Raw genomic sequence first — 21370 nt, 5'->3', positions numbered from 1 at the left:
ATTGCATATAATCGATGCGGTGCCTGTTAATTTCTCATTGAATCACAGCCTACTTCGACAAACGGGTGATGTTTTAACAAGCACATTTGCGAAAAAAGCACTGTCGTTACACCAATGTACCTAACCATAAACATCAATGCCTTTCTTTAAAATCAATACACAGGTATATATTTTTAAACCTGCATATTTAGTTAATATTGCCTGCTAACATGAATTTCTTATAACTGGGGAAATTGTGTCACTTCTCTTGCGTTCCGTGCAATCAGTCAGGGTATATGTAGCAGTTTGGGCCGCCTGGCTCATTGCGAACTGTGTGAAGTCCATTTATTCCTAACAAAGGCCGTAATTAATTATGACATAACATTGAAGGTTGTACAATGTAACAGCAATATTTAGACTTAGGGATGCCATCCATTAGATCAAATACGGAACGGTTCCGTATTTCACTGAAAGAATAAATGTTTTGTTTTCGAAATGATAGTTTCCGGATTCGACCATTTTAATGACCAAAGGCTCGTATTTCTGTGTGTTATAATTAAGTCTATGATTTGATAGAGCAGTCTGAGCGATGGCAGGCACCAGCAGGCTCGTAAGCATTCATTCAAACAGCACTTTCGTGTCTACAAAACATTAGGAACACCTGCTCTTTCCATGACAGACTGACCAGGTGAATCCAGGTGAAAGCTATGATCCCTTATTTATGTCACTCATCTACACTTTCAATTAGTGTAGACGAAGGGGACGAGACAGGTCAATGAATGATTTTTAAGCCTTGTGACAATTGTGAAATTGATTGTGTATGTGTGCCGTTCAGAGGGTGAATGGGCAAGACAAAATATTTAAGTATCTTTGAACGTGGTAGTAGGTGCCAGGAGCACCAGTTTGAGTGTGTCAAGAACTGTAACGCTGCAGGGTTGTGTGTATCAAGAATGGTCCACCACCCAAAGGACATCCAGCCAACTTGACACAACTGTGGGAAGCATTGGAGTAAACATGGGCCAGTGTCCCTGTGCAATGCTTTTGACACCTTGAAGAGTCCATGCCTCAAGGGCACAAGGGTGAGACATGCAATATTAGGAAGGTGTTCTTAATGTTTTGTACACTCAGTATAGGTCTCCAGCGGGGACATCAGGTAAACAGCCAGGCCTAGAGCTCTGGGTTGAGAAGAAACAGGTCTAATTAGAGTATCAGGAGGCCAGTCAGCAATACAGACATTACGACCATGATCTGGAGACACTCCCCATCTCCCCCTTACTAATTAGATGCCCCATGCCTCGTCTTGGACCACACTTGCTGCTTTTCATGAATACAAGTTCAAAGAGGAGGAGGAGGCCTGGATTAGATCAGAGCCACTTAGTGATTGTGGTCTCTCTCTGAAAGGGCTCTTCCACCTTGCACAAAGGACTGATAGCATCTTACCAGAAAGAAACGACCAGCCTCTGTCATAACACACACGCACACATGCACACACACAGAGAGCACGCTTGGATTGTCGTGTGGACCGACCATCAAACAGCAGCTGTCCAACTTTGATCATGAAATGATAGCAGACTTTGATCGGTACCCACACTCTGAAAGTAGACAGAAGATCTGTCCAGGTTACTGAGTCATACGAACGACGGAACCCCTCGGTCTGTCGCTCCAACTCATCACACATGCCTTAGTCAAGTGTCTTCATTCATTATTGACACATCATCAGTTTTCCAATAAATTAGTCAGAAAAACACGGATGGTTGGAAGGCTGACATTTACAATTTGGACCTCTCATTAATGTTGTATGGCATAGAAGACATATTCCTCTGTCACAGGACACACCTGGGTAGTTGTGTTTTAAGAAAAGTGTATAATGTAAGTGGTAGGTAAGTATTTGCAAGTAGCACTAACAATCAAATGTATGCGTATATTTGTATTCTGGGCCAATTCATGTCAAGCCCGACCAGTCAGTTTTTCCACTGCAAATTAATCTATCCAAAGTCAAAATATTTAGCTGTAGTTGGGTTAAAATTGTTGAATAATAATCAAAATTCATCAAATCGGACTCCGTAATCTTGTGTATCCAAATGCAATACGGCCTGTGCGTCTCTGATGGCTCTTGCCAGGTCACTAACCGTTGCATCACCAGGGTAAGGCTATTGTACATGTGTCTATCTTGCACTGTCATGCAACTATTAAGAGACTAGAGACAATGAGCTAATTCTAAACAACTAGCGTTCTCGTATTAACTAATTGAGTCAAGTAAAAGCATGGATGTAAAGGTGGAACACAAAAGCATGTGTGCAAATTTAAATTAGAATTTACCAATCCAAAATTATGAATGTAAAGTCAATCAAAGAGTTACTCTGTAAGTGAGGAATGCATTTACTCAATCAACTAATAGGTTTATTAGTCCCGAATGAATTAACACCCAAACAATAGCAGTGTACATGGAATATATAATAGACATTTACTCTGTTTTATTTTGTATCACAATGTCTATCACAATAACACAGTCATGGGGCTTATGCAATAGGAGTGAGAGCAAACAGTATAGGTATTTACCTAAGTGGAGGGCGTGGGGATTTGGATTTTGCCAGCACTGATCTGAGCAGTAGTGGCGTGTATTCAGGGATGCCAAGGGAAACTAGGCTTCAACAAAATATTGGCCAAGAAAAAAATGTATTGTCTCTCTGTTTACAAATTGTATTTCAATTTGCAATTTCTCCTCACTGGAGAAAGGATCCGAGCAAACGAAACAGCACCCCTTTGTCTCTGTGTGTAGCCCATCTATCTATCGACAGATCTATCTGATGCGGTCTGGTCAAAAAGTTTGACATTTTTGCCGCCCGTAGCATTGAATGCAAGGGAAGCCAGCGGGCATTTGACCTACCCTGATAAAAAAGTATTAAAATAATATTCAAATCAGCATTGAGCTAAACTGAGTGAGCTCATATATGAATGGTTCAGGTGCACCCTAAAAAAAAGTGTCAAGAGAAGCATCACACCAATCACATCATCAAGTGCAAAATGTCATTGACAGAAGAAGAAAAAAATTGCATCTCCCTGTGTTGTCCTCCGGTGGCTAGCTAGTTAACTAGCATTTACATTTTATTTTTTTATTTAACTTTTATTTTGACAGGGAAGACATTGAGACCTAGGCCTCTTTTCCAAATGTGATTACACACACACACACACACACACACACACACACACACACACACACACACAGAGAGAGAGAGAGAGAGAGAAAATATTAACCATGGACAGCCAAATCATATTTAGGACTAAATTGTTTTTGGTATCTTTTAGTTGTCACTGTATTAGATTAAGCAGAGGTGATTTGATGAAGTTGAAATGGTGCTGGAATAGTGGGGGCAGCTCCTGTTTGTTTGAGACTTGCAGTAAATCTCTGTGGTTCTAAATCAATAGTTGTTTAGTGGTCCTGAAAATGTCAGAAACATGAACTTGCATGCCCATGCTGTAGGTTATGTAACTGTTTGTTACATGCAATATGCTTTGTGGACTTCAGACATTTGTTGCTCTCCGGCTTTGTGATGAAAGAAAGGTGTGGTTGAATTTATTCTGCCACTTCTTATTGTCTCAGCCTTAGGCTTATATACCAGTGTCAAGGCATATGAACTAACAGGTTATAGAGCAAACAATGCAATTATCAAAACACATAGGTTGTAATATGCTGTTAGCTTCCCCAGTGATTTTACCCATGCATGACTACTGCTGAGCAGCTCACCTGCAGCACATGGGCTAGAGCTAGGCAGGAAGCAGGGACAGAAACCCCCATGGGATTACGCTAATACAAAATCAACCAACCCCTGCCCTGACTGATTGACCTACAAGAGAAATATGTGCAAGTGACTTGCTGCTATGAAGGCTTTTTAAGGTTAACACACAGTCCTAGTTTGGGTCAGCATTCGAGGACATAACTCCTAAATAAAGAGGTAGTTTAAGGACTTACCTGGAGATCCTTGGAGTTTGGCTTTCTTTACTGAAATAGAAAGAGAAAACAACTGTTAGAAACAAAAGACATAAAACTGTTTTTAATAAAACCGAGACAGCAAGTCGTTATACCTGCTCATTATTTACTTCAAGGATATCACACGGACTCTGATAAGGCTGATTGCTGTAGGCTAGCCCTACATTGTGTACAATTAATGTGATCGGGTGTTCACTTCATGTCGCTTCGGTGTCCCCCTAAAAGGTCACAGTCAGACCCAGGATATCCGTCATGCTGAGAGTGTAACCGGATCAGTGAATCACGGACCAGAAAGAAGTCACATGGACACCAATCAGCAACGTGTTATCAACCACAACGACAGAAAAACAAGGGCACATGACATTTGTCGGTGAGGTCCAACAGATTCATTGATACGCAGACCGACAGATGGGGCACATGTTGATGAAGCATAGAGTAGGAATGTGTTAGACGTGGCCAGACGTGTCTGAGTGAGCATCAGCATCACAATATTCTCTCAACCTAGCAGCAGAAAACACCAGCCTCTCACATTTTTGAGAAGCACCAAATACTAACAAAAAAAAGTGGCATGGGGGATAGAATCCACCACGTTTACATGCACACAGTATTCCAGATAAGGTCTGATACAGAATAAGCTGTTCACATGCAACTTCTAAATCCCGCTCACGAATAGCCCTGTATCCATGAATACACCGAATACTCCTAATTGAAGTTCATATGGGTTAAATGGAATAGTAACTGAAGTCAGTACACTGACTGTAGGCCTATAACCTCTCATATGTAGCATAATATTAACTCCTGCGGAATTACGCATTTCTTGCAGTAAAATGATACAAGTGTGCGTGTAATGTGTCATCTTTGACACGTGGTTGTAATACTGTCTTCTTGCATAAAATATGCACCCAAGACAAACTGTAGTCTATTCATAAACATTCATTCTAAAACTTTCATTCAGAAGTTATGACAGAAGAAAAGCTGCATGTACAGCGCATTCGGAAAGTATTCAGACCCCTTGATTTTATCCACATTGTTACGTTACAGCCTCATTCTAAAATTGATTAAATAAATAATTTCCCTAATCAATCTACACACAATGGCCCATAATGAAAAAGCAAAAACAGGTTAAGAAATGTATGAACATTTATTAAAAATAAAAAACAAAAATCCCTTATTTACATAAAGTATTCACTCCCTTTTCTATGAGACTCGAAATTGAGCTCAGGTGCATCCGGTTTCCAACTTGATAGAAGTCCATCTGTCATAAATTAAATTGATTGGACATGTTTTGGAAAGGCACACACCTGTCTATATAAAGGTCCCACAGTTGACAGTGCATGTCAGAGGAAAAACCAAGCCATGAGGTTGATGGAATTGTCCTTAGAGCAACGAGACAGGATTGAGTCGAGGCACAGATCTGGGGAAGGGTACCAAAACATGTCTGCAGCATTGAAGGTCGCCAAGAACACAGTGGCCTCCATCATTCTTAAATGGAAAAAGTTTGTAACCAACACTCTTCCTAGAACTGGCCGGCCGCCCGGCTAAACTGGGCAATAGGGGGAGAAGGGCCTTGGTCAGGGAGGTGACCAAGAACCCGATGGTCACTCTGACAGAGCTCCAGAGTTCCTCTGTGGAAATGGGAGAACCTTCCAGAAGGACAACAATCTCTGCAGCACTCTACCAATCAGGTCTTTCTTTATTTTTATTTATTTAACTAGGCAAGTATGGCTTTTATTGGTGGAGTGGCCAGACGGAAGCCACTCCTCAGTAAAAGGTACATGACAGCCCGCTTGGAGTTTGCCAAAAGGTGCCTAAATGACTCTTAGACCATGAAAAACAAGATTCTCTGGTCTGATGAAACCAAGATTGAACTCTTTGGCCTGAATGCCAAGCATCACATCTGGAGGAAACCTACAGCAAAGTACAGAGAGATCCTTGATGAAAACCTCAGGATCTCAGACTGGGGCGAAGGTTTGTATTTGCTATGGATCCCCATCAGCTGCTGCCAAATCGGGATCTTCCTAAGTTCCGACAAAGGTAGTTACAAATATATTGTACGTTTAAAAAAATTATTGTATAACAGATTTCACAACACACCAAGTGTGTGCCCTCAGGCCCCTCTCCACATATCTACAACACAAAATCCATCTATGTTGATATTGCTTCACAGTCCCCACTGTTCCATAAGGTGTATTTTTATCTGTTTTTTAAATCTGATTCTACTGCTTGCATCCGTTTCCTGATGTGGAATAGAGTTCCATGTAGTCATGGCTCTATGTAGCACTGTGTGCCTCCCATAGTCTGTTCTGGACTTGGGGACTGTGAAGGGACCTGTTTGCACTCTGTGTACATCCAAGGGCCAGTCGTGTTTCCCTGTTCTGAGCCAATTGCAATTTTCCCTCTGTGGCACCTGACCACACAACTGAAGAGTAGCCCAGGTGCGACAAAACTAGAGCCTGTAGGACCTGTCTTGTTGATAGTGATGTTAAGGTAGATCAACACTTTATTATGGACAGACTTCTCCCCATCTTAGCTTCTGTTGTATCATATTTTGACCATGACAGTTTACAAATCAAGGGTTACACCAAGCAGTTTTGTTACCTCAACTTGCTCAATTTCCACATTATTTATTACAATATTTAGTTGAGGTTTAGGGTTTAGTGAATGATTTGTCCAAAACACAATGCTTTTAGTTTTTGAAATATTTAGGACTAACTTATTCCTTGCCACCCATTCTGAAAAGTACTGCAGCTCTTTGTTAAGTGTTGCAGTCAGTTCAGTTGATGTAGTAGATGACGTGTATAGTGTTGAGTCATCCGCATACATACACAATGGCTTTACTCAATATCATTAGTAAAGACTGAAAAAAGTAAGGGGCCTAGACAGCTGCCCTGGGGAATTCCTGATTCTACCTGGATTATGTTGGAGAGGCTTCCATTAAAGAACACCCTCTGTGTTCTGTTAGACAGTTAACGCTTTACCTACAATATAGCAGGAGGTGTAAAGCCATCACACAGGTTTTTACAGCAGCAGACTATGATCGATAATGTAAAAAGCCGCACTGAAGTCCAACAAAAAAGCTCCCAATCTTTTTATCATCAATTTCTCTCAGCCAATCAGTCATTTGTGTAAGTGCTGTGCTTGTTGAATGTCCTTCCCTAGAAGCGTGCTGAACGTCTGTGTCAATTTGTTTACTGTAAAATAGCATTGTATCTGGGCAAACAATTTTTTCCAAAACATTTCTAAGGGTTGGTAACAGGCTGATTGGTCAGCTATTTGAGCCAGTAAATGGGGCTTTACTATTCTTAGGTAGCGGAATGACTTTTCCCTCCAGGCCTGAGGGAACACACTTTCTAGTAGGTTTAAATTGAAGATATAGCAAATAAGAGTGACAATAACGTCCACTATTATCCTCAGTAATTTTCTATACAAGTTGTTAGACCCCGGTGGCTTGTCATTGTTGATAGACAATTTTCTAACCTCTTCCACACTGACTTTATGGAATTCAAAATGACAATTGTCTTTTATAACTTGGTCAGAAATAATTGGATGTGTAGTGACAGTGTTTGTAGCTGGCATGTCATGCCTAAGTTTGCTAATCTTGCCAATTTTAAAAAATCATTAAAGTAGTTTGCAATATCAGTCGGTTTTGTGATGAATGAGCCATCGGATTCAAAAAAATGGGTTGAGTTTACCTTTTTTCCAATAATGTCATTGAAGGTGCTCCAAAGCTATTTACTATCATTCATCTTTGTTTGTGTAGTTTCTTATTTTTATTCAGTTTAGTCACATGATTCCTCAATTTGCAGTACGTTTGCCAATTGGCTGTGCAGCCAGAGTTATTTGCCATTCCTTTTGCATCATCCCTCTCAACCATACAATTTTTCAAATCCTCGTCAACCCACAGGATTCAACAGTTTTTACAGTCATTTTCTTAAATGGGTGCATGCTTATTAGTAACTGGGATAAGCAATTTCATTAAAGTGTCAAGTGCAATGTTTGTTTGCTCCTCATTACACACCACCGACCAACAAATATTCTTTACATCAACAACATAGGAATCACTCCAAAACTTATTTTATGTGTTAGGCCTGGCCTTTGGAACTTTGGTTTTCCTAGATATGTCTACTATATTGTGATCACTACCTCCGATGGATCTGGATACTACTTTCAAGCAATTTCTGCAGCATCAGTAAAAATGTGATCAATACATGTTGATGATTTCATTCCTGTTCAGTTTGTAACTACCCTGGTAGGTTGACTGATAACCTGAACCAGGTTGCAGGCACTGGTTACAATTTGAAGCTTTTTCTTGAGTGGGAAGCTTGATGAAAACCAGTCAATATTTATATCACCCAGTAAATATACATCCCTGTTGATATCACATACATTATCAAGCATTTACATTTTAGTCATTTAGCAGACGCTCTTATCCAGAGCGACTTACAGTACTGAATGCATACATTTTTCTTTTTTTTCTCCGTACTGGTCCCCATGGGAATCGAACCCACAACCCTGGCGTTGCAAACATGCTCTACCAACTGAGCCACACGGGATCATTTCACACGTTATCCAGATACTGACTGTTAACACCTGGTGGTCTATAGCAGCTTCCCACAAGATTGGGCTTTAGGTGAGGCAGATGAACCTGTAGCCATATTACTTCAACAGTATTTAACATGAGATCCTCTAATCTTTACAGGATTATGGTTCTGAATATAAAAACAGCAACACCTCCACCACTGGTATTTCTGTCTTTTCTGTAAATGTTATAACCTTGTATTGCTACCACTGAATCAAAAGGTACTCTGTAAGTGAGTTTTAGAGATATTCATATTCTGACAATCTGTTACCAGCAAGTTATTCATTTTCATAAACCTAGTTTCTTAATAAGCTACATATGTTAACGTGGGCTATTTTGAGCACTTTTCTGGGATGCTTGCTTGTTTTCATTGCTTTCCTGGGAAGCTTAGCAGAAGTAGATATTCTCATGTTCTTTGTTAGTGCAGGGTGAGCTGCACACAGTGGACTTCCTACTCGGGCACACCGCCTCAGTGCTAACAGCATAAATCTGGTTCATAGGCACATGATAGCTGCATACAATAGCTGTAGGGTCAGCAGTGGCATTCAGGGCAGTTAGAGCGACACACATCAGGTTACTTATATTGTGTCTACCAATGCCCCTTGTATAATGTACATTTGCTAAATCCTTACGATGACTCAGCGACACAATGGTAGGGATTAACTGAGCTGGGCTTGGGTCATTGTTCACCTTCCAACAGGACAACGACCCTAAGCACACAGCCAAGATAGCCACTCCTGCGTTTCGGGACAAGTCTCAATGTCCTTGATTGGCCCAGCCAGAGCCCGGACTTGACCCCGATTGAACATCTCTGGAGACCTGAAAATAGCTGTGCAGCGATGCTCCCCATCCAACCTGACAGACCTTGAGAGGATCTGCAGAAAAGAAATGGGAGAAACTCCCCAATACAGGTGTGTTGAGTTTGTAGCGTCATAACCAAGAAGACTCGAGGATGTAATCGCTGCCAAAGGGGTTTCAACAAAGTACTGAGTAAAGGGTTTGAATACAAATGCCTATGAAATTTGATTTAAGTTTTTGGTTTTTAAAAAATTAGCAAACATTTACAAAAACCTGTTTTTGCTTTGTCATTATGGGATAGTGTGTGTAGATTGATGAGGGGGTAAAATTACTTTATCCATTTTAGAATAAGTTATAATTTAGCAAAATGTGGAAAAAGTCAAGGGGTACGAATACTTTCCGAATGAACTGTATCTAACTATAGTTGACAAATGGCCTACCAAATGTCCAAAATTATAAGCAGAAACTTGTTTAAATTCAGGGTAAAAGTAGCCAGTAGACTATACAGTGAGGGAAAAAAGTATTTGATCCCCTGCTGATTTTGTACGTTTGCCCACTTACAAAGAAATGATCAGTCTATAATTTTAATGGTAGGAATATTTCAACAGTGAGAGACAGAATAACAACAAAAATATCCAGAAAAACGCATGTCAAAAATGTTATAAAATGATTTGCATTTTAATGAGGGAAATAAGTATTTGACCCCTCTGCAAAACATGACTTAGTACTTGGTGGCAAAACCCTTGTTGGCAATAACAGAGGTCAGACGTTTCTTGTAGTTGGCCACCAGGATTGCACACATCTCAGGAGGGATTTTGTCCCACTCCTCTTTGCAGATCTTACCCAAGTCATGAAGGTTTCGAGGCTGACGTTTGGCAACTCGAACCTTCAGCTCCCTCCACAGATTTTCTATGGGATTAAGGTCTAGGCCACTCCAGGACCTTAATGTGCTTCTTCTTGAGCCACTCCTTTATTGCCTTGGCCGTGTGTTTTGGGTCATTGTCATGCTGGAATACCCATCCACGACCCATTTTCAATGCCCTGGCTGAGGGAAGGAGGTTCTCACCCAAGATTTGACGGTACATGGCCCCGTCCATTGTCCCTTTGATGCGGTGAAGTTGTCCTGTCCCCTTAGCAGAAAAACACCCCCAAAGCATAATTTTCCCACCTCCATGTTTGACGGTGAGGATGGTGTTCTTGGAGTCATAGGCATCATTCCTCCTCCTCCAAACACGGCGAGTTGAGTTGATGCCAAAGAGCTCCATTTTGGTCTCATCTGACCACAACACTTTCACCAGTTGTTCTCTGAGTCATTCAGATGTTCATTGGCAAACTTCAGACGTGCATGTATATGTGCTTTCTTGAGCAGGGGGACCTTGCAGGCGTTGCAGGATTTCAGTTCTTCATGGCGTAGTGTGTTACCAATTGTTTTCTTGGTGACTATGGTCCCAGCTGCCTTGAGATCATTGACAAGATCCTCCCGTGTAGTTCTGGGCTGATTCCTCACCGTTCTCATGATCATTGCAACTCCACGAGGTGAGATCTTGCATGGAGCCCCAGGCCGAGGGAGATTGACAGTTCTTTTGTGTTTCTTCCATTTCCGAATAATCGCACCAACTGTTGTCACCTTCTCACCAAGCTGCTTGGCAATGGTCTTGTAGCCCATTCCAGCCTTGTGTATGTCTACAATCTTGTCCCTGACATCCTTGGAGAGCTCTTTGGTCTTGGCCATGGTGGAGAGTTTAGAATCTGATTGATTGATTGCTTCTGTGGACAGGTGTCTTTTATACAGGTAACAAACTGAGATTAGGAGCACTCCGTTTAAGAGTGTGCTCCTAATCTCAGCTCGTTACCTGTATAAAAGACACCTGGGAGCCAGAAATCTTTCTGATTGAGAGGGTGGTCAAATACTTATTTCCCTCATTAAAATGCAGATCATTTTATAACATTTTTGACATGCGTATTTCTGGATGATTTTTTGTTGTTGTTATTCTGTCTCTCACTGTTCAAATAAAGCTACCATTAAAATTAGACTTATCATTTCTTTGTCAGTGGGCAAACGTACAAAGTCAGCAGGGGATCAAATACATTTTTCCCCTCACTGTACAGTCCAGTACAAAGTATCAGCTAAATAAATTATGGAATTACGGTGGATCGAACTGCATAGGTACTTTTTGAAGTGATTTGTTTGACAAACAGATTAAATCTTCACACAACATCCATGATATGCAAAACTAAGCCAGCCCAGACCGCGAAAAACAGCAGTAAAGGGGATAAAAGATTTACATGCCTCAGTATCCCGTCTGATCAGCATAGCCCAGGCATCTTATCCAGGTTTCTCATAAATAAAAATGTATTATTAGTTCTTCTGATTGAGAAGGGCATGGCCAAAAACATTAATGTGTCTAAAACTAGAGGTCAACCGATTATGATTTTTCAACGCCGATACCGATAATTGTAGGACCCAAAAAAGCCAATACAGATTAATCGGCCGATTATTATTATTATTTTTTTGTAATAATGACAATTACAACAATACTGAATGAACACTTGTTAACTTAATATAATACATCAATAAAATCAATTTAGCCTCAAATAAAGAATGAAACATGTTCAATTTGGTTTAAATAATGCAAAACAAAGTGTTGGAGAAGAAAGTAAAAGTGCATTATGTGCCATGTAAGAAAGCTAACGTTTAAGTGCCTTGCTCAGAACATATGAAAGCTAGTGGTTCCTTTTAACATGAGTCTTCAATATTCCCAGGTAAGACGTTTTAGGTTGTAGTTATTATAGGAATATTTCTCTATACGATTTGTATTTCATATACCTTTGACTATTGGATGTTCTTATAGGCACTTTAGTATTGCCAGTGTAACAGTATAGCTTCCGTCCCTCTCCTCGCTCCTACCTGGGCTCAAACCAGGAACACATCGACAACAGCCACCCTCGAAGCAGCGTTACCCATGCAGAGGAAGGGAAACAACTACTAGTCTCAGAGCGAGTGACGTTTGAAACGCTATTAGCGTGCACCCGCTAAGTAGCTAGCCATTTCACATCGTTTACACCAGCCTAATCTTGGGAGTTGATAGGCTTGAAGGGGTGGAACGTTCCAACAGGAATCTGTTCCAAAAAACGTAAAGTAAAAGGTTGCCAACCAACAACGCATACAAAGTAGCAACGCATACAAACCTAGCTAACTAGCTGCCGAATAGGCATCAACACACCACGTAGCTTATTCTTAATGTTTGTCCATAGGCAAACAGACATGTGAGGACAGATATTTTTCAGAATAAACGTGATGAGTGAAAAACGCAATGAAATAGACCACTCCCTACCCGGTATCTTATTCTGCTGCTATACAACTTTGTATGCGTTGTTTTTTGGAAACCTTGTTATTTACGAAGTTTTTGGAATAGATTCCTGTTGGAACGTTCCACAAATTATACCCACCCAGGTTGAAGTCATAAACAGCGCAATGCTTGAAGCACAGCGAAGGGCTGTTTGAATGAATGCTTTTATGAGCCTGCTGCTGCCTACCACCGCGCAGTCAGACTGCTCTATCAAATCATAGACTTAATTATAATAAACACACAGAAATATGAGCCTTGGGTCATTAATATGGTCGAATCTGGAAACTATCATCTCGAAAACAAAACGTTTTTCCTTTCAGTGAAATACGGAAACGTTCCGTATTTTAACTAACGGGTGGCTAAGTCTAAATATTCCTGTTAGGCATTGATATTTATGGTTAGGTACATTGGTGCAACGACAGTACTTTTTTTACAGATGCGCTTGTTAAGTCAACACCCCTTTGTTGAAGTAGGCTTTGATTCAATGAAAATTAACAGGCACCGCATCGATTATATGCAGCGCAGGACACGTTAGATAAACTAGTAATATCATCAACCATGTGTAGTTAACTAGTGATTATGTTAAGATTGATAGCTTTTTATAAGTCTAATGCTAGCTAGCAACTTACCTTTGCTTCTTGCTGCCCTCGCGTAACAGGTAGTCAGCCTGTTAATCCTTGTGGAGTGCAATGTAAGGCAGGTGGTTAGAGCGTTGGACTGGTAACCGAAGGTTGCAAAAACGAATCCCCCCCTGAACAAGGCAGTTAACCCCCGTTTCTAGGCCGTCATTGTAACTAAGAATGTGTTCTTAATCTGACTTGCCTAGTTAAATAAAGGTGTAAAAAAAAAAAAATACAGATTACCAATTGTTATGGTAATGAAATCGGCCCTAATTAAATCGGCCATTCCGATTAAATCGGTCGACCTCTAGTCTAAATTTAAGAAACAATGTTTCAATACACCATTAAACATCATAAAAAGGAGTTGAAAAACATCTCACGTGGTTATCAGGTTTTTGATGGAAATGTTCAGATGTTTCAAAACAATTCAACACTAGTCTGTGACAGACCACACTTTCATATTGACCAATGTGCTGTAACCTTTGAGAGTCAAATCCCTTAATACACAACCCACTTCCATACCGACCCAGCCCACCCAGATAAGCTATATGCTTACCCATAGGGCGGCGCACAATTGGCCCAGCGTCGTCCGGGTTAGGGGAGGGTTTGGCCGTCATTGTAAATAAGAATTTGTTCTTAACCGGCTTAGTTAAAAAAATATATACATATAATATGCTCTCTGGCACTGGATCCATGGATTCCATTCTTTGCCAAGACAAAACACTGATAGACTGTAATATGGAGCACATTCGTACATAACCGCTACCCATCATTCCAGTGTAAAGTATGTGAAGTACAAGTCAATGGTGAAAAGGTAGTCATCAGTTGAAGGTAGGATTAAACAAAGGTATCACAAAGCAGATTGTAACATACAACAATTGGCTATGAAATGAAGGTTAGCCTACCAGATATAAAAATAAAAAAATAAATGCTTTCTATAACGATACATTCTCCTTTTATCTACAATGTGGAAAACAAGAGCAGAAAAACAACCTCTAGTGCACTCGTGTATTTTTAGACATGGCAGACTTCAGACATTTCTTTTATCTATATAATAAGAGTTATGGGATTGAAAGATGGATTAGAGGGGATTCATTGCGAATGCTGCTCCGGCCTTATGTACAGCCAAATAAACGACTGGGCCGGGATGGCAGATGAACAGGATTGGGTGGCGGTGAGTGACAGAAGCTGACATTACATGATTTTAATATCAGCACGTGCAGCTCTCTCCCCCCCCCCCCCCCCCCCCCCCCCCCCCCCCCCCCCCCCCCCGCTCTCTGTACACAGCTAGAATAACACGCAGCCCAAGTGAGTGTGGCTCTATTTATTTACCCATCTTAGTTTGCCACGTTGCTGGTGGTGAGATTAAGTTGCTATTGGCTAAGAGACAAAAGAGAAGAGAGCGAGAGAGAGAGAGAGAGAGAGAGAGAGGAATTATTTCTAAATACAAGATGCACCTGCCATCTTCCATTCTCTACACAAGGGGTTCCCAACCTGGGAGACGCTGAGCTATGACCTAAGTTCCAAGAGTCAAAGAAATTGGACTTGGTAAGTAGTTTTATACAATGAAACACTGCTATATACAGGGGGTACCAGTACAAGATTAATGTGAAGGGGTATAAGGTATTTGAGGTAGATATGTACATGAAGGCAAGGTAAAGTGACTAGGTATCAGGAGAGATAAGCGTAAAATAAAGAACAGAGTGCGAGGGTATGGGTGTGTGCTTGTGTTGTGTCGGTATGGGTGTGTGTTAGGTTTGTGTGCGTACGTATGTAGCAGTCAAGGCTCCTCAGAGGAGGAAGGGAAGGACCATCCTCAGTGAATTTCATAAAAATAAAAATGGTAAAACATTGAAAAAGTTATCCTTTTTAGATAAAACTATACTAAATATATTCACGTCACCAAATAATTAATTAAAACACACTGTTTTCCAATGAAGGTCTACAGTAACCTCAACAGCACTCTGTAAGGTAGCACCATGGTGTAGCCGGAGGAAAGCTGGCTTCCGTCCTCCTCTTGGTACATTGACTTCAACACAAAACCTAGGTGCTCACCCCCTCAATAAATTTACACAGTAATTATGAAGGCTTCCGGAGGACATCCTCCAACTTATCAGAGCTATTGCAGCATGAACTGACATGTTGTCCACCCAGTGGGCAGCAAGGCCCACCCACTGGGGAGCAAGGCCCACCCACTGGGGAGCAAGGCCCAGCCAATCAGAATTAGTTTTTCCCCACAAAAGGGCTGTGTTACAGAGAGAAATACTCTCAGCACCAGAAATAAGCTTTGTGTGCGTATGGAACATTTCTGCCAAGAGTGTCCAAAGCTGTCATCAAGGCAAAGCGTGGCTACTTTGAAGAATCTAAAGTATATTTTGATTACTACATGATTCCATATGTGTTATTTCATAGTTTGGATGTCTTCACTATTATTCTACAATGTAGAAAATAGTAAAAATAAAGAAAAACCCTTGAATGAGAAAGTGTGTCCAAACTTTTGACTGGTATTGTAAGTGTTTCCAGAGAGGCTCTTCTAGGCCACCAGACTGTGACTCTAGCCTGTGAGTTGGCACGATTGCATGATATCCCAATCAAGCTGATGCCTAGTAAGCAGAGGAAAACAGAGCAGAGAGCCATAAAGCGAGGGGCCATTATGATGGAAACTGATGCTTATCTGCTCAGCCCTCCATCTTTGTGGAAGCGGCTGTGTGAAGCCATCAGTGTTTGGCCAGGGGCAGTTACCCCATCAACATACTGTTTTCTAATCTGCTCTACGGTGTGCTCAGCTGATGTCTAGCCATATCGGTTTCTTTACTAAATAAGCTGACAAGAGTGAAATATTTGATATTGGCAACAACAAAATAACACTAAGCAGTAAAAGTTAAAATAATTTAAGCCAGGGAGTATTAGTTTTAGTAGATTAAAAACACAGCAGAGCAAATAAATTATGGGATAGAAAAAAGGTAACAGCAGTTCCACTAACAATACTACATACCAACTATATTGTTTATTACATCCACTCAAACTTTAACTTATGTTTGGGAGCTGCCAGCAGCCCAGCACGAGACGCATTTTAATATTGACTGGCTTGAGACTGTTACTTAACTCAGAGAATTAGTACTGGTAACCCTTAAATTGGCACTCCAGTCTCCTTTTCACCTCATTGTTAGATATTACTGCACTGTCGGAGCTAGAAGCATAAGCATTTCACTACACCCGCAATAACATCTGTTAAACACGCGTATGTGACCAATACATTTGATTTGATAACACCTGGTTTACTTAACAAAAGGCACATCTCAATAGGTGGTCCAGGTAAGTCATGACATAGCACAAGTGTGCTCATCTATTGTCCCTCAAGCAAGGGGGAGGACGATGACATCCCAGATTCCCATCAGACCATCTCCTTGAAGTTTGCAGTTGTATAGTTTTCTTACCCTTTAGTACTGTGTTCTTTACTGTATTTATAAGTGGGATAAAAGTAAAACAGTAAAAGTAAAAAAATAAATCTTTAAGTTGGGGTCAGAGGAGGCACATCATGTGAACACACATGGTGGATGGGACAGAAACTCCTGACTCTGGCCCTGCATGCCTGGAGTGCTGTGGCTAGAGAGCGTTGTCAGGCGGGCCCAGGGAGACAGGAAGCAGGAAGATAAATTCAGGAAGTGAGGTCAAAGGCTCCTGCTGTGGCTGGTATTGTTCTGTATTTACACATTGCACTGAGCTGATGAAGTGGAGGCTATGGGCGGGTGGGCGAGCAGGCGAGAGAGAGAAACAGATGTCCATAGGATAACTCTTGCAATCTCTCAGCTCTCACTATTTTGCTACTCTACTCACAATCTCTGTCTGTTCTATTGGACTTGTTCTTGTTTCTCCCTCTCAACATGACATCTTTCCCATGTCATTCCCCTCTCACACGATCTTCATGATTTAAAGGCCTAGTCCATACACCTCAAGCTATCTATATATCAGATTATTGACGCAGCTGAATCTGTTCCAGAGTCAACATGGCCCATTTCTTGACATTGTTTGCTTTCATTTCATGAAGACTGTCATGAACACTGTTTTTCTATAGCACTAAGAGACACACATCACTGTTTTTTCAAAGGAGCCAGACTAAATCCCAGTCCACGTCAATGGCACACTTAGCATTTGAAAAGGCTTGGTGGTACTGCTAAACACTGTCTGCAAAAATAATCTACCAAATCAGGATGTCTATCCAGTATCCACACATTACAATCCCTAGGTTTTCTGGAGAATATTATTATAATGGTCCATGTGTACTGTCCACCTAGCCACGCTCCACACGCAGCAGGGGTCTCAGTTACTGTGCCTTGTCCACCCAATCCTGTTTCACACGCAGCAGGGGTCTCATGACTGTCCCTGTCACATGTGGGCACTTGGAGGGGAGACCACTTATCTGTTGTGTAGACATCACCATGGAGAGGGGCCTTTCTAAAGGAAATAAATAAACCAAAAACCATGGCGCTGCTGTACGGGGGAATGGGTGAGTCACAGCAACCAATCACATACAGGCCGACCAGCCGGTTTAGTGGGGACTCAATGGAGTGGCAGGTAGCCTAGCATTTAAAATCTGTAAACCGGCAAGGTTTAAAAATCTGCCATTCTACCCTTCAGCACCTGCTCCCCGGGTGCCGATGACATGGACGTCTATTAAGGCAGCCCCCTGCACCTCTCTGATTGGGTTAAATGCGGAACACACATTTCGGTTGAATGCATTTAGTTGTGCAACTGACTAGGTTTCCCCTTTCATTACACTATTATGGTTGCTAGCCTAAACTACAGAAGCTCCGGTTTTCATTTTCCCAACACTAATCAATAAATGGATGTCATAAATTTTCAAGGAAGAATGTGTTTGAGGAAACCACAGTAGATTGAACAAACATGCTAATTTTGAGTGTTCTTTAGGCTACCTGTCTCTGGACATGCTGTGTCCACCCATCCAGACTCCTTATGACCCATTCACTGCCACACGCCCTCATCTCTTCTGGCCTGTGACAGGACCAGATAGAGACTTGGCTATAAGAGGTGTCAAACAAGATTGTTCTGGACGAGGAGAATTAAGGTTAGCCCATGGACAGATGCCATTTCTACTGTTTTGTTACCTCACCAAGTCTGGATGTGACAAAAGCCGCTGACTGATTTAGGTAAACTGAAAACTCACTTGCATGGTGTGATGAGCCTGACAACTGAATTTGTAGTTGGTTAGACCTGTGATCACAGACAGACCTAGGTGACAAGACACACAAGCTCCTATAATAAGTACCTCTGCCAACTGCTGTGCCTACTGGTCACAATCACACATCTGTGCCATAATGTACCTGCCAAAATATAATGATTGAAGAGATATGAAAATAATACCTCAGAGCGTGGTTGACACTGGCATGTCTGCTATGTACACTTGCATGAAATGGACAAAAAAATGTTCTGAACATTATTAGTCTTGATGGAGATAGGCCTGAAGGACTAGACTTGACACTCAACACCTGCCTGTTTTATATTCTCTCAGTGTGAGAAAGAGTGACCGTACCAGCCACAGAGCCGTGGGTGTTGAATATGAGCCATAGGTATTGACGACAGGGGGAGCAAATAAAACTAATCAGATGCTAGTAATTATTTTTCTATTTCATAAATAAATACATACAGGTATTATTTTAAATGTTTGTATTTTCCCCCAAACGGAAAAGCAGGGAGAATAACAGGAAAAAGCTCAAAAGTCACGCTTTTCTAAACATTAGAAATAATTGAAGTTCAGAGAACTCAGTCAAGCAACTCTACGGCTGGCCATGCTTTCCTCCTGGCTACCCCAACCCCGGCCAACAGCTCCGCACCCCCCGCAGCTACTTGCCCGAGCCTTCCCAGCTTCTGCTTCACCCAAATCCAGATAGCAGATGTTCTGAAAGAGCTGCAAAACCTGGACCCCTACAAATCAGCTGGGCTAGACAATCTGGACCCTCTCTTTGTAGAATTATCAGCCGCCGTTGTTGCAACCCCTATTACCAGTCTGTTCAACCTCTCTTTCGTAACGTCCGAGATCCCTAAAGATTGGAAAGCTACCGCGGTCATCCCCCTCTTCAAAGGGGGTGACACTCTAGACCCAAACTGTTATAGACCTATATCCATCCTGCCCTGCCTCTCTAAAGTCTTCGAAAGCCAAGTTAATAAACCGATCACTGACCATTTCGAATCCCACTGTACCTACTCCGCTGTGCAATCCGGTTTCCGAGCTGGTCACGGGTGCACCTCAGCCACGCTCAAGGTACTAAACGATATCATAACCGCCATCGATAAAAGACAGTACTGTGCAGCCGTCTTCATCGACCTGGCCAAGGCTTTCGACTCTGCCAATCCCCGTGTTCTTATCGGCAGACTCAATAGCCTTGGTTTCTCAAATGAATGCCTCGCCTGGTTCACCAACTACTTCGCAGACAGAGTTCAGTGTGTCAAATCAGAGGGCCTGTTGTCCGGACCTCTGGCAGTCTCTATGGGGGTACCACAGGGTTCAATTTTTGGGCCGACTCTTTTCTCTGTATATATCAATGATGTCGCTCTTGCTGCGGTTGATTCCCCGATCCACCTCTACGCAGACAACACCATTCTGTACACATCTGGCCCTTCTTTGGACACTGTGTTAACTAACCTCCAAATGAGCTTCAATGCCATACAACACTCCTTCCGTGGCCTCCAACTGCTCTTAAAACACTAGTAAAACCAAATGCATGCTTTTCAACCGATCGCTGCCCGCACCCGCCCGCCCGACTAGCATCACTACCCTGGACGATTATGTGGACAACTACAAATACCTAGGTGTCTGGTTAGACTGTAAACTCTCCTTCCAGACACATATTAAACATCTCCAATCCAAAATCAAATCTAGAATTGGCTTTCTATTTCACAATAAAGCCTCCTTCACTCAAGCCGCCAAACTTACCCAAGTAAAACTGACTATCCTACTGATCCTCGACAAAATAGCTTCCAATACTCTACTGGATGCAGTCTATCACAGTGCCATTCGTTTTGTTATCAAAGCCCCTTATACCACCCACCACTGCGACCTGTATGCTTTAGTCGGCTGTCCCTCGCTACATATTCGTCGCCAGACCTTCTGGCTCCAGGTCATCTATAAGTCTATGCTAGGTAAAGCTCCGCCTAATCTCAGCTCACTGGTTACGATAACAACACCTACCCGTAGCATGCGCTCCAGCAGGTATATCTCACTGGTCATCCCCAAAGCCAACACCTCCTTTGGCCGCCTTTCCTTCCAGTTCTATGCTGCCAGTGACTGGAACGAATTGCAAACATCGCTGAAGCTGGAGACTTATATTTCCCTCACTAACTTTAAACGTCAGCTATCTGAGCAGCTAACCGATCCCAGCAGCTGTACATAGTCCATCTGTAAATAGCCCACCCAATCTACCTACCTCATCCCCGTATTGTTTTTATTTACCTTTCTGCTCTTTTGCACACCAGTATCTCTACTTGCACATCATCATCTGCTCATTTATCACTCGAGTGTTAATCTGCTAAATTGTAATTACTTCTCTACTATGGCCTATTTATTGCCTACCTCCTCACGCCATTTGCACACACTGTATTTAGACTTGTTTTCTATTGTGTTATTGACTGTACACTTGTTTATTCCATGTGTAACTCTGTGTTGTTGTTTTTATCACACTGCTTTGCTTCATCTTGGCCAGGTCGCAGTTGTAAATGAGAACTTGTTCTCAACTAGCTTACCTGGTTAAATAAAGGTGAAATAAAAACATAGTATTTTTTGCCTCTATTCCTTGATGGTATTTTGTGCATCATTTCAGTGCCTGTAATTGAAATCATCAATTGAACAAGGAGTCACTGTGAAAGCATAAATAGGGCCAGTATCAAGCACCCCCAGAAAGGGAATCGAACAACACACTGTACAAAATCTTCTCTTCTTCTTTAAAAACAAAAAAATGTTTTCTTCATGTGCTTTTGTTCTACCTTATGTTTTTAGTAAGCATTGATATTGATTACTGCATTGTTGGGTTTAGAGCTTGCA

At 41.7% G+C, this 21370-nt stretch overlaps 1 protein-coding gene across 3 annotated transcripts in view; it reads right to left on the bottom strand.

Annotated features, from left to right (window-relative positions):
• The window catches only part of LOC106563215 (protein unc-13 homolog B), a 126003-nt gene that overhangs the window by 102209 nt on the left and 2424 nt on the right, over positions 1–21370 (bottom strand). The window contains exons 1-2 of one of the 3 annotated variants that reach the window (XM_082958197.1): positions 13324–13355; positions 3950–3979 (exon numbers count right to left, since the gene is read on the bottom strand). Coding sequence is in view for 1 of the 3 variants with exons in the window: in XM_045690006.2 (XP_045545962.1) it covers positions 3950–3979 (30 nt within the window). In the remaining 2 variants the exon portion in view is untranslated. Of the gene's footprint in view, positions 1–3949; positions 3980–4062; positions 4236–13323; positions 13356–21370 lie in introns of those variants that run through there. The other 2 variants (XM_082958196.1, XM_045690006.2) reach the window with 2 other exon arrangements.

Source organism: Salmo salar, chromosome 11, assembly GCF_965601325.2.
Source record: "Salmo salar chromosome 11, fSalSal1, whole genome shotgun sequence".
NCBI classification, from domain to species: Eukaryota; Metazoa; Chordata; class Actinopteri; order Salmoniformes; family Salmonidae; genus Salmo; species Salmo salar.
This window is presented reverse-complemented; position numbering and strand designations above follow the sequence as displayed.